The sequence below is a fragment of the Ammospiza caudacuta genome, chromosome 9 (assembly GCF_027887145.1).
Source record: "Ammospiza caudacuta isolate bAmmCau1 chromosome 9, bAmmCau1.pri, whole genome shotgun sequence".
NCBI lineage: Eukaryota > Metazoa > Chordata > Aves > Passeriformes > Passerellidae > Ammospiza > Ammospiza caudacuta.
Genome location: NC_080601.1, coordinates 7,671,605 through 7,685,263, shown reverse-complemented (window position 1 = coordinate 7,685,263; position 13,659 = coordinate 7,671,605). Strand labels below are relative to the sequence as shown.

The 13,659-nt window shown below is 43.1% G+C and overlaps 1 protein-coding gene across 2 annotated transcripts in view; it reads right to left on the bottom strand.

Annotated features, from left to right (window-relative positions):
• Nucleotides 1–13,659, bottom strand: part of PRKG1 (protein kinase cGMP-dependent 1) — a 351,680-nt gene that overhangs the window by 61,826 nt on the left and 276,195 nt on the right. For both annotated transcript variants that reach the window (XM_058810052.1, XM_058810053.1), the window contains one exon: nucleotides 4,341–4,406. In XM_058810052.1, the coding sequence (XP_058666035.1) occupies nucleotides 4,341–4,406 (66 nt within the window). The remainder of the gene's footprint in view (nucleotides 1–4,340; nucleotides 4,407–13,659) is intronic.

Below are 13,659 nucleotides of genomic sequence, written 5' to 3'. Positions count from 1 at the left end.
AACTACTTGGAAATAAAAATGCCTTAAAGCCATCTGAGAGGCACTGTAAAATATTAATGTGCGTTCCCAGAGGGGAGGTTTGAGCAGCAGGAAATGCTGGGACTGCAATGAGCTGTGTGGCTCCTCAAGTACCCAAAAGCTTCTCCAAATTCCCTCAGATGGTCAGATATCCAGCTGGCCTTGTTTGTCACAATTCCCATGAATGCTGTGTGGATTTTGTTGAAGTTTCCAAGCCAATTCCATAAGCCCATGGTTGGGTCTGTGCTCCATGGCAGGAGAAATATTGGATAAATCAATCCCAGCTCACCAGAGAGCTTGGAGCCTTACTGTGGTCCCTCACAGGGCTGTCACTTCATTTCCTCACCCTTGTCACCCTCTGACTTAATTTTCCCTACTGGATTACTGTACCTCCTCTTCTGTGTTGAAATTTTGATGATAATGGGAAATTCCTTGGAGTATTTCCTGTCTGAATTCCAAATTCTTTCTTTCAAATACACCTGACCAGGTAGGACTACACAATTTTTTGGTTTTCTTCCTTGAAGGACCAAAATGAATGGTGCTCCCAACGGGAACCATAGAATTCCTAGAAAAGTTTGAGTTGGAAGGGAATTTAAATCCCATCCAGTGCCATGGACAGGGACACCTTCCATTATCCCAGAGTGCTCCAAGCCCCATCCAGCCTGGTCTTGGACACTTCCAGAGATCCAGAGGCATCCACAGCTTCTCTGGAAATCTGTGCCAGGGCCTCCCCACCCTCACAGGGAAGGCTTAGAGCATTAAGGACCAAATCCCACTGAAATTCATTATTCCAGTAAAGGAAGGGACTCAAAAACAGAACTGCAAGATGGGAAAAGTACCAATACTTTTTGTAACAAATATTTTCAGGACAAGGACAAGTGGGAACAAAGTCCATGGGATGCAACAAATGCCTCCTGCAGGTTGTTTTCACTGTTAGATCAGGATTTTGCTCATTCCTACACCAGAAAAGGATGCTGGAAATGCACTTTGCAAATCTTCCTAGGCACTTTGCTGATCTTCCTAGATCAGCAAAAATAGCTGTACTACACTTTGGGAGTCTTTGGGGTGTTTTTGAGACTGGAAGAGCCCTCTTGTTTCACAAGGAAATTAAAAAGCAAGGCAGCACCAACATCATCTGGTAATTAAAGACCCATCATGAGCTTCAGTTTGACTTCCCTCGTGGTATTTCCCACTCCTGCTGCTTCAGCCCTGTAGCCATTTTATACATACTTTATAAATTCCAGAGATCCTTTTAGGCAAAGCATTCCCCCTTGTCATGCTTAAACAATTCTCTTCTCAAACTCAACTTAAGCAATTCCCTTCTCCAACCCAACTTAAGCAATTCCCTTCTTAAATCCAACTTCAGCAATTCTCTTCTCAAACCCAACCTTAACAATTTCCTTCTCAAACCCAACTTAAGCAATTCCCTTCTCCAACTCAACTTGCCCACAGCTCCTGGCTCATCCCTGTAATGAAAATTTCCAATATTATTCACCCCCAAACTACAAAACCTACAGCAGCTAAATCAGACCTAAAATTGCTGGGAAAATTGGCAAATCCAGAGCCAACCCAACTTCAGCAATTCCCTTCTCCAAATCAACTTTAAAAATTTCCTTCTCAAACCCAACTTAAGCAATTCTCTTCTCAAACCCAACTTCAGCAATTCCCTCCTCAAACTCAAGCAATTCCCTTCTCCAACTCAACTTTAACAATTCCCTTCTCAAACCCAACTTAAACAAATTCTCTTCTCCAATCCTTCTTAAGCATTTCTCTTCTCCAAAACCAACTTAAGCAATTCCCTTTTCCAACTCAACTTGCCCAGAGCTCCTGGCTCATCCTTGTGATGCAAGTTTCCAATATTATTCACCCCCAAACTACAAACCCTGCAGCAGCTAAACCAGCCCTAAAATTGCTGGGAAAATTGGCAAATCCAGAGCCAGGCTCAGGACTCCCTTAGGAATAACTTCCTATGGCACCAAAGTGTGACTTTGTTAATGAGATGTGGCAACTGGAACGATTTTTGGATGCCTTGGGAAGCCTTCCACAAGGAATTTGGAAGAGTTCTCCTGCTGGAGATAATTCCAGCAGGTGATGCTGGTCAGTGAGGCTGGAATTCTCCAGGAATCCCATGTGTTAAGGAAAAGGTCTTTTCCCATCACTTGCTTTTTTTGAAACTGCAACACCACCGGTTTTGCTGAGCTGCTTCAGATGGGGACACCCACAGAGCATGGAAATTGCTGCTTCAGTGGTTCCATCTGATCAGGCAAAGAGCTTGTCTGGGAAAAGGAAAATATTTGGCAGCCTCAGTGACTTGTGTCACCCCTCCTGCTGCAGGGAACAAATTCCAGCTGCAGGGAACGCCCACTCCCTGCTCCCACTGCTGCCTCCTGTGTCACTCAATGTTCTCATCCACCACCACAACCCAAAAGATGTAAAAATTTGCTCTGTCTGGATATAAAAAATTGGTTCTTTTTTCCTCAACCAATTTCCCAAATTGCCACAAGTCCTGGGAGTTTATCTCCACATGAAATGATGCTCATGCTGTTGTCATTCCTATAAAATAACAGCCTAAGGAAGAGCTGGGACATGAAATTCAGCCCTGGCCAGGACACAGGACAGCCTGCTCTGAGCTATAAATAGGGCCATCAATAGGGTCACTTTTCTTGCCCTATAAATAAGAATTTTTAAAATAGTGTTACTCTGCTAATTGCACACTGTTAATAGAATCTCTGAGGTAGATTAACCACAGCTTCATCAGTTTAAATTTAACTTGTACTTCCTCACTATTTCAAGGGCACTGACTGCTGAGGACAAGGCACAGGAGACAAGGAAAGGACTGGGAAATTATCAGGAATGGGTGACTTGAATTATTTGGGGTTTTTAGCTCTCATAGTGCAAACCAAAAATACCTGCTGCAAAAGTGTAAAAATAAAAAGTGTAAATTATTCATTGCTTTTTATTTCTATGAATTAATGATTGCTAAATTATCTAATTATTAAAAGCATAATGATTATCAAAATATTATCAAATTCTTCTTCCTCTCTTTGCCCCACAGCATGAGAGGGAAGGGTGGAGGTTTTACCTATGAGGTTGAGAAAGGAGCCCTCAGGTGTTCCCCATTTGTGTTCAATGGACAGACCATGGATTTTGCAATTAATAATGAATTAACATAAATCAGAACTTCTCAGGATTTCTGAAGGTTTTCCCCAGCTCAGCCACTACAGAACGCTGGATTTCCAGAAATGGAGGCCTGTGAGATAACATAAACCACAGGATTGAGGGGATGGAGATGAGCCCTAAAGGATCACAGAATCCCATCTCTCACCAGAACACAAAAGGGGCTCCAGAATTTCTTCCAGGGATCCACAAGGATCATGGATCCAGCTCCTGGACCTGCCCAGACACTCAACTATCCACATTGCTCTCCAGGCCCACAGGTGGGTCCTACATACTTCAAAAATCCAATGGATTTATTTTCCTTCCCAACATCAGCAATTTTTTATCGTTATTCCACAGTTTCTGGCTCCCTCCTGCAGGTTTCTTGGGGCTCCTGCATGGGGGGAGGCAGTGAAATTCTATTCACCCTCTCTGTGGGTTTGACAGATCCATTGCACATCCCCCATTGAAAAGTTCCCATCATCTTGGGAGTGTCCATACCTTGTTCTAATCTGTGCCAGTGCTGCACAACAGCAAAACCAGCCCAGGAATCATGTTCAATTTTTATCTCATTTTTTAAATCCCACTCCCAGTAACTTCAGAGAGCAGCTGGACTTGCAGCACTGGAGCATCCAGGCAGAGTTTTTTCCTGGATTAACCCCCCTTAATTCTCTCAAGCTTCCTGTATAAATTATTATTTTACTCTCCTGGCCTCCTGCATCTCCTCTGAGTGACAGAGCTCCCAGTAGGGCTGTGGCCTTCTCCCAAGGACTCTCCATCTCCAAATGGACTGGGATAACACCTTGCTCCAACATTCGCCAGGAGCAAATGCTGTGAATTTCCACAGTAATTCCAGCTCCTCCTTTATTTCCATTTGGACTTTCTGTGATTTTAACAGTCACTACTGAGATTTGTAATTGTCACTGATGATTTTTCTAATTGTCACTATTGAGCTTTGTAATGGTCACTGTTAAGTTTTCCAATTGTCACTATTGAGTTTTGTCTCGATGATTTAGGGGCACCTTCCCTCCACTCGTCAATTCTGTGACTTTATCACCCCAAATTAAGAAGCCACTCTGGAGAAGATGATCCAAGGGTCTCATTAAGTTCTGGGAAAGGCTTAAACTGGAGTTTCCCCCCAGCCCCAGGCAGAAGGAGGAACTTACTCTCTGTCTATGACCAGACAAGTGACCGCTTCAGCTGCGATGACGTTGGCTGTCCTGACATCCTCCCTGCAAGAAAAAACACATTTCTCCAGTTATTTCCATGGCAATCTTCTGATTTCCAACACACAGGGCTCTCCAAGCACTTTGAGGACAAATTTCTGGCTTTCACAGCTTTTCCTTGCTGTTTTCATTATCCATTTAGGCTAATAAAAGACTAGAATTCCAAGACTTATAAAAATAATCAATTTAATTCATTTTAATCAGGTTGTTTTGGTGTTCCAGTGTTTAAGAGTCAGTGCTGCATTTTCTGGGTTCGCTTTATCCCAATTTCCCCCAACCTTTCCATGTTCCAAAGGTTAAGTGGATTACAGTCATTTACACCCCTCTTTTGCACACCCCTCATTCATTTAGGCTGGAACACCACTCTAGGTTCCAGTGAGGCAGAAAATCAGATTTACAGGTGCTGTTAGGAATAGAAGTTCCCATCTAAAGACTGGAGGCATTAAAACAGGAATATGGTCAAAAAAGGGTGACGCCCGTGCACTGTCCCTTTGAGGTCATCATTAATTAACTTTAATTTCTTCATGTTCATACTTTTAGAGCAGAGCAAGCAAAAATACATTAATACTCCAGCCTGTGCTGTAATGCTGACTCTGAGTCTATTTGGACTGGAATTAAGTGTGTATTCCTGCTAATTAACCCCACTGATAAATCACATTGTGCTAATTTAAAGCAATGAGAAAGAAGTAGTGGAATAGAAGTGGATAATTATCCCTATTAACTCCTAAAACTTGGGTAAATACAGAGAGGATAAGAAAGGATAATATTGAATTCCTCATTAAGTTGCTGTAGCCAGCTTTTGACAATATATTGATCCATTAAAATGAGAATTCAAACTTGTTGGTGTCCACTAATTCCCATTAAAACTCAACACATTTGTCCCATTATCCCAGATGCCACAAAAAGACATTTATCCCTGTAAATTTATGGATCACAGAAATGATTTGCTTACTGTCTTATACTTAGATGATTACAGACCAGGAAAATACAATAAAATTGGGGGCCTCAGCTCCAACATTTTGGATAAAATTGAAAATGAGGTATTCAGATGCACAAGGGACTGTTGTAATTTCTGTTATTTTCTATTAATCCATCCTTTTCTAGAAGGTGACTTTGGCCAGCAGCTGCAGCACAGGGAGGTACAGAAATCTGTGGCATTAAAGGCCAATGGAACCTTGGAAGTGCAAGGCATTTATTGGGAAAGAAATTACCAAGAGGGAATTAAAAGCAAGAGCAACCACCAGCAAGTGCCCAGCACTAAATGAGAGATCAACTACTCCAAGTAGGTGGCATTAAACACAACAAATAATTACTATAAGTGCACAGAATTTGGTGCAGAAGTTTCTATTACAGGTGCATGCTATTAAGTGCAACGAGTAATTACTACAAGTCCAGGAGCAATTCCAACCAGTGCACAGCATTCAGTGGAAAATTAACCACTAGGAAGTGCACAGCTTTAAATGCAGAAGGAATTACTACAGGTGCATGGCATTAATTGCAAGAAGTAACTACTGCACGTGAACTGCACTAAATGCAAGAGTAATTACTATAAGGGCACAGCACTAAATGTAATAATTACTACAAGTGCAAAGCATTAAACCCAGAAGTTACTACTGGTAAATGCACAGCATTGAAGGGAAAAGTAACCACTAAAAGTGCAAGGCATTAAATACAGAAGTTACTACTGGTAAATGCACAGCATTGAAGGGAAAAGTAACCACTAAAAGTGCAAGGCAATTAATACAGAAGTTACTAGAAGTGCAAGGCATTAAATGCTACAAATAATCATGGTATTAACTGAAACAGTAGTTACTACAAATGCAGAGCATTAAAAACAAGGTAATTACTCCCAGTGCACAGCATAAATGAAAAAGTAATTACTAGTAAATACATGAAACAAGTAATTACTACCAGTGCAAAGTATTAAATGCAGAGGTTACTCCCAGTAAATGTACAGCTTTAAAGGCAAAAGTAACTTCTACCAGTGCAATGACAAGTAAAAAGTAATTACTGCATTAAATGGTAAAAATACAGGCTAAAAAAATTAGCAAAAATGGTAAAAAATGGTAAAAAACCAGGTAGTTTAATTACTACAAGCACATTAAATACAAGTAATTATTTCAACAGCAGAGCACTAAGCAGCTATTAGAAGTGCAATGCGTAAAACAGAACTTACTGACAATTAATTAATTAATGAATTAACTAATTCCAGGCAGTGCCCCACCACCCCCTGTGGCCATAGGGAGGAGAGGAGAGCACTGACTCGGACACTGCCTGGCCTTCATCCCCTTCCTCCTCCTCCTCCTCCTCGGAGCTGCTCCCCGAAAATCCGCGTTCCTCATCCGTGGAGCCTCGCTCGCTCCCCGAGCGCTCCATGGCCCCGGCTGCTCCCTCATTCCCCCGGGACACCGCTGATCCCCTGCAGCCCCCAGCTCCGTGCCACCCCCTGGCACGTGCCAGCTCCCCCAGCCCAGGGCTGGGCACCTGCACAGGGGCCACAGCTGCTGCGGGGGAAACCCAAGACGGGAGGATTTGGGAGCCCTCAGGACATCCTTGGCAGTGGAAAATGGCCAAAAATCCCAGCAGGAGATCTTGTGTGCCCTTTTCAGCTGCCTAGCTCAGCAGTGGAATTAGGTGGCAACAAAAAATCCACGTTCCTAAATGTTCCCAGGACTACAGGACATGAAATAACACAGCGCAGACACGCAAGGTAAAAGGGAGTTTTTAAATTTCTGACTCTAACATTTATAGTTTTCCAAAAGTGACAGTGGATTGGAGGGTGACAGTGCCACCCCTCCAATGACACTGGACAAACCAACAGCCTATCAAATTTCCTCTATAAAAGAATGCAAAACAATAATTTATTTACATAAAGTGTGTGAGAAAGTTCGTTACAAGAATGTAAACATCAGAAAGCTTAGAAAATCTTAAAAAATTCAGGGTGACATGCCACCACACCAATGGAAACATGAGGATGTTATTTAAGGGATGAAACGCACGGATCTGTTTTCCTCCTTGGAACTGTCATCTCCAATGACACTGGACAAACCAACAGCCTACCAAATTTTCCTCCTCTATAAAAGAACGCAAAACAATAATTTATTTACAGAAAGTGTGTGAGAAAGTTGGTTACAAGAATGTAAACATCAGAAAGCTTAGAAAATCTTAAAAAATTCAGGGTGACATGCCACCACACCAATGGAAACATAAGGATGTTATTTAAGGGATGAAATGCATGGATCTGTTTTCCTCCTCGGAATTTACAGCCACCTTCACCGCATAGGGAAGTTACAACAATTTTGCTTCTGACAAGGTGTCAACAACTCAATTTAGGAATAGATCAGTTTATACTTCAGCCTCTGTCTCATGGTTTTACCAAGGGCTGCCATAATTTGCTTGCAATGTAAAAATGTTTGAGGTGATTCCCAAAGTTTTTGCTTTTTTTTTGCCTTCCTACATCCCCAAATTGCTTGAAGTCCTGCTCCAGTACCTTCTCCCATAGCTCCCGCTGCTCCCAATCCCTTAGACAGGGACTCCACCTCTGCCCTGGGCGGTCAATCCAATGTTTGACGGCCCTTTCTGTAAAGGAATTTTTCCCAATATCCAGCCTAAACCTCTTCTGGGACAATTTGAGGCCATTTCCCCTTGTCCTGTCCCTGTTCCTTGGGAGCAGAGCCTGACATCCCCTGGCTGTCCCCTCCTGGCAGGGAGTTGTGCAGAGCCACAAGGGCCCCCCTGAGCCTCCTTTGCTCCAGGCTGGTGGAATCCCAGCAGCGTCTCCCGGGAGTTTTTTACTTTTAAAACCCTCAGTGCCATAAAGACAGAGCAGAATTTCCTTGACCAACAGAGCCTTGAAAGACCTGAGGCCTCAGCTTCATAAATATTCCAGTCAATTATCACAAATGGCTCCTCTTGCTTTGTAAATCTTGTTGTACAACTCTTGGCAGGGCTTAAACCTTTCAGCTGGAGCCACTGGGAGTAAAAATATATTTTAGGAGCTAACAAGAAGCTCACAAGGCATAAAACAAAGTATTAGAGGAAGCTGGTACATTTTCTATTTGAAGAGTTGTACATTTGGCTTATATTGAGTAAAAAAATGTATTTTTGAAGCTCAACGAGCTGAATTGCTATTCTAAGAAATGTTTTGTTTTCCCACTACCCATGAAGCTTAAATCACATGAGGTTTTTGCTACATGTCCTCAAACTGGCGTAGCTTGGAGTCAAATCCCTCCTGTTGTATTTCATTCTCTTTTAGGAAGTGAGATTTTAATGCCTGAAGGAATTTTTACAAGATTTTTTATGAAATGGCTTTTCAAGTGCAGCTTTTTCTAATGGCACCTTTTATTAGTTTCATGTTAAAATCTATAAAAGTTTAGTAGAGCATGCTGTGTTTATTAATCCCAGCGATGTATTTTTACATTAAAGCCAACAGCAAATGGATGTTGGGTTCTCAGGAAGATGAAAAGTTGGAAAGCCAAGCTTTGGTCTGTGTGAGGTGGATTTCCCCCATGGAAATCAGGCAGATCCAGGTGATTGATGCAGACAGGGATCACAGAATTCATTAAAATTGGAGAAGAACTCCAAAGTCATCAAGTTCAGTCTTTGACAAGGCTTGGAGCAGCCTGGGACAGTGGAAGGTGTCCCTGCCCATGGCAGGGGTGGCACTGGATGAACTTTGAGGTCCCTTCAAACCCAAACCATTGTGTGACCCCATGGACACAGCCACATCCAGCTCTTTCCTGATGTTCACCATTTCCTTCCCTAAAAAATGAGGATAAAACCTCATTTCTTAGCTCAAGAAACTGCAGAACCTCGAAGGACCATCCAGAGCAGGTGGGTCAGTACCTGGACCTTGGGGGCTGCCCTGCAGAACCTGCCTGGGAGAGTGAAACCTCCCATCCTGTAGGACCTCAGGTGATGAGTGCTGAGATCAGCTCAGAATGCTGTTAATGAGGCTTTTCAGAAATAAAAAATGAGGTGCTCCCTGGTGGGTTTTCAATTATACCACAGGACTATCCAGAGTTTCCTAATTTGCTGCTATTTGAGTTCTTTAATACATTTTCCCACCTGCCAGCACTGTGCACTTGACCTTGTTACAATATTCTTAATGAGGTTGATTTAAAGCATTTAGGACAAGACATGTCAGATAGGGGAAAAAAGGGGAAAAAGTCAGTTATTAGCTTAAATTTAGCAATAAGAGCTCAAAGCCCAGCATCTCTATCTTCCCTTCTATTTTATTGGATATTTTCTGATTACGCCATGACTTTCAGGTGGGAAATAAGAATCAGTTTTATTGGGTATTCTGAGGAGTGGTACCCAAATTTGGTGATATCCTATCCTTTAAAAAGAGAGATTTGCCTACCTGGAGCCTTAAAAATTGTCTTTTTAAAGCTTTGATTGCCTTTTATTTCTATAAACAAAATAAAATTGAAATAATAATAATAAAAATAATTTCTATAACTTCACCTGCAACTTAGCCTATAGTCGCAGCAGGGGGAGATGCAACAACCACCTGCTTATTCTTGATTTAATAAAAAAGAAATAAACATTCAAGGTTTTATGTGCCAAAACAAAACTAAATCCAACTGGTATGGAAAGAAATTAAATCCTGGCCCTGGTGAGGGTGACCTGGCACCAAATATGAAGGTGGAAGATTCAGCACTCAGCACTGGGAAGGCACAATAAAAACCTCAGCAATTATTACACCCATCATTTCAAGCCATGATGACCCCTCAAGAAACCTGGTCATCCTATAATCATTTTTATGAGGTGAGCAGGTATTTAAGAACAAATTGGGATGAATTCCAACATGGTGTTTGAATCTGAGGCCATTCAGCACAGGAAAGACTCACAGCATCAGGAGCAAAAGTGCTCCTCCTCCATGGGAGGGTCTGCACTAAACCACCTCCAGTGTTAAAACAGGCAAGAACTTATGGAAATTTAATTATGGAATAGAAGGGTTTTTATAAAATAAAATGTCTGTCAAAAGAAGAAATAAATCTCAAAGCTTAAGTTAAATATCTATGGGGAAAAAGCCCAGACATGAGGCTGAATTATAACCCTGGATTTTGTAAAACAGCCCTGGAGTAGTCTGGGAAAGTCACCTGGAAATTAAGAATTACATTTTCTTAATAAATGTTCTGATATTAATATTCCCATGGGCCTTTCAGGCTTGGCAGAAAGTATAGCACTGGGTGTCCTTGGGATGTCAGTGTGTCCATGGGAATCAAATTCCTCCTCAATTAGTTTTCTAAAAAAGGGGAATTTGGGTGCATTCAGGACAAAGTGAAGTTTTAGACAAAAGTTTCTGTCTTCTGGGAGTATTCACATTCCAAAAGTGTGTTTGAAGGAAAGATTTCACTGTTTTAATGTCCAAGGAGAGGTTGGTTTGGAGCAGCCTGGGATAGTGGAAGGTGTTCCTGCCCATGGCAGGGGTGGGAATGGATGGGATTTAAGATCCCTTCCAGCCCAAACAGTTTAAGGATTGATATTTGGGTTTGATATTCCCTAGATATACAATATACAAAGAAAATAATAACTATTTATCTCCTGACAAATAGCACTTTCCAGATCCACAACTTACAGGTTTTCAGACCCCAGGGAACACAACCACAGGGAACTTCCAGAAGCTGGAGTGCCAAGGGAAGGTTCCAGATGGATTTGGGATGTTTGCCTGCACACCTGTGCAAAGTGGCACCCTCAGCTCAGCTTCCACCCAGGTGTCCACACTTCCAAGTGCCAAACAGCCTTTCCTGAAACACCTGCCCGCAGCCAGGAGGGTCCATTTCACAAATCCCATTTCAGCCAAACAAAAATTTCACCTCCCGTTAATTCCACCGAGCCTTTCTGAGTCCTTCAGGCAAACAGAGGGATGGATTATTGGCAGTGCTGAGGTGGGAACACTGGGAAGGCAGAGAATCATGGAATGCTTTGTGTTGGGAGGGCCACTAAGGATCATCCCATTCTACCTGTGCCATGGGCAGGGACACCTCCCACTGTCCCAGGTGCTCCAAGCCCCAAAGTCCAGCCTGGCCTTGGGCACTGCCAGGGATCCAGGGGCAGCCACAGCTGCTCTGGGCACCTTGTAGGGAACAATTCCTAATGCCCAATATCCCATCCAGCCCTGCCCTCTGGCACTGGGAGCCATTCCCTGTGTCCTGTCCCTCCATCCCTTGTCCCCAGTCCCTCTCCAGCTCTCCTTTAGGCCCTGGAAGGGGCTCTAAGCTCTCTCTGGAGCCTTCTCCAGTACCTGTGGGCTGTCATCTGTCACAGCCCCTGCTCTGCCTTTTCTCTGGGCACAGAAATTCCATTTGTGCCACCCCTTGGGCAATCCACCTGCCTGGGAAGGGAATTCCAATTAAACCCAAGGGCTGCCACAACACAGTGAGGATCTGCACTGCAGGCATTCCCATATCCAGCTGAAATCCTTATTGTGGCTGACTTTCAAGGCTGAAAGAGATGAGCACCTCATCCCTAACCCTTTGCTTCCAAATCCTGCACGGAATCTGTTTTTAACCCCTGTAACTTGCACCCATCCCACCATGGCTGGATCTGCTGGCATCAGGACAAGCAAGGAATCACAGAATTGTTGGAAAAGGATCATTGAGTCCAACCAGCCACCCAACAGTGCCCAGTCCTCCCCTAAACCCTGACCCCAAGTGCCACATGCACATTTTTAGTCCCTGCAGGGATCCACTGTGTCCCACTGGTGTTTCCCACAGCTGAGGTGGGAACAATGCTGAGAAATCCCTCTCTGCTGATGGCAAAACCATTTCCAGGGGTTTTTCCATTCCCTCTGCTCCCAGGAAACCCTCAATGGTGCTGATATCACTTATTACAGTGTTTCCAGCAGCTCAGAAAGGCAGGGAAGAGCAAACACAGCTAGAGGAATATTCTATAGGAATTAAAACTGGTGTTTTTAGGTAAACTGTGGCTTAAGTTTAGTCTGAAGTGATAGACAAACCCAAATCTGAGTGACACAACGCTGACACTGGGATGGTAGAACCTCCTTGCCTGCCAAGCCCATTAATGATTCAACCCAATTACTTTTGCAATTTATTCAGAATTACTGTAATGAACCAGAGTCTCACTAGGCTGTAATTAATTATATTCCCCATGTGAAACAACCCAGGGGCACGAAATGGCCACTTTTTCATTAAAGTGAAGTAAAACCCAACCACACCCCATCCATTGCTGTTTTAATCAGCCAGTGGGCGAGAAGAGCATCCTTAAGACATATTATATGTTAATTATCCCAGTCAAGGACAAATCAATTAAACCTTGAACAAATCAGAAGAGTTTCTAGAAACTGGTGCCTTGCAGACCTACTCTGCATAAGGAACTTCTCTGCCAGCCTTGATCAGATCATTCAAAGCCAGGCAAAGCCAAAAACCCAGGAAATGCGAAAAAACCCAGGAAACTGGCAAGGATAAAGAGGAAACCATTGATTTGCATTATTTTCCTTAAAAAAAGAAGAGCAGCAACAACAGAATTCAGCAGCTAGAGCCACATGAAATGGTCCTTGACACATTTTGCTCATGAATGACTCGGCAGCTGCACTTTAAAATTATTTAATAAGAGACAAACACAAAGAGGGAATAAGAAGACATCCAAGACAATTGATAAACTGATCCCCACCTTTTCAACTCCTTCCCTGGCAGGGTGGGCAGGCCCTGGCACAGATTCCCAGATGGGGCTTGGAGCAGCCTGGGATGGTGGAAGGTGTCCCTGACATGGCAGCGGTGGGATGAGCTGATTCTCATGCCCCTTCCAACCCAAGCTGTTCTGGGATTCAAAGACATCCAAGTCCCTTTTCCCATGGCTGCCTCATCCCTCTCCAAGCCCTGGATATCAATAACAGCTTGGGCCTGGATGGCAAATGTGGATCCCCCAAATTGAGAAGTGATCCAGGGTTTCTCCTGAGCTCCAGCAGGAACACAGGGTCATTGTCCCATTAAGACTTCAAAGCTCCTGGCAATTAAAATCCTTCCCCTCCCCTCTCTCCCGATCCTTAATCTGGAATCTCCACATGGGAAAAGTATCTTCTGTAGCCTTAAAAGGAGAAATAAAGCTACAAGGTTAACTCCAATACTTTATTACAGGCCTTTCATCAAGAGATTCCAAATGATAAAACATTTCCTAAATGAGCCTGCATTCCTTGGAGATGTCCTGCTTAGGGAGCTTCATCCAAAAAATATCTGATATTGCTCAAGGACACGCTGGGGACGAGTTTAAAATCTGAATTTTTCCTCTTTTCTTA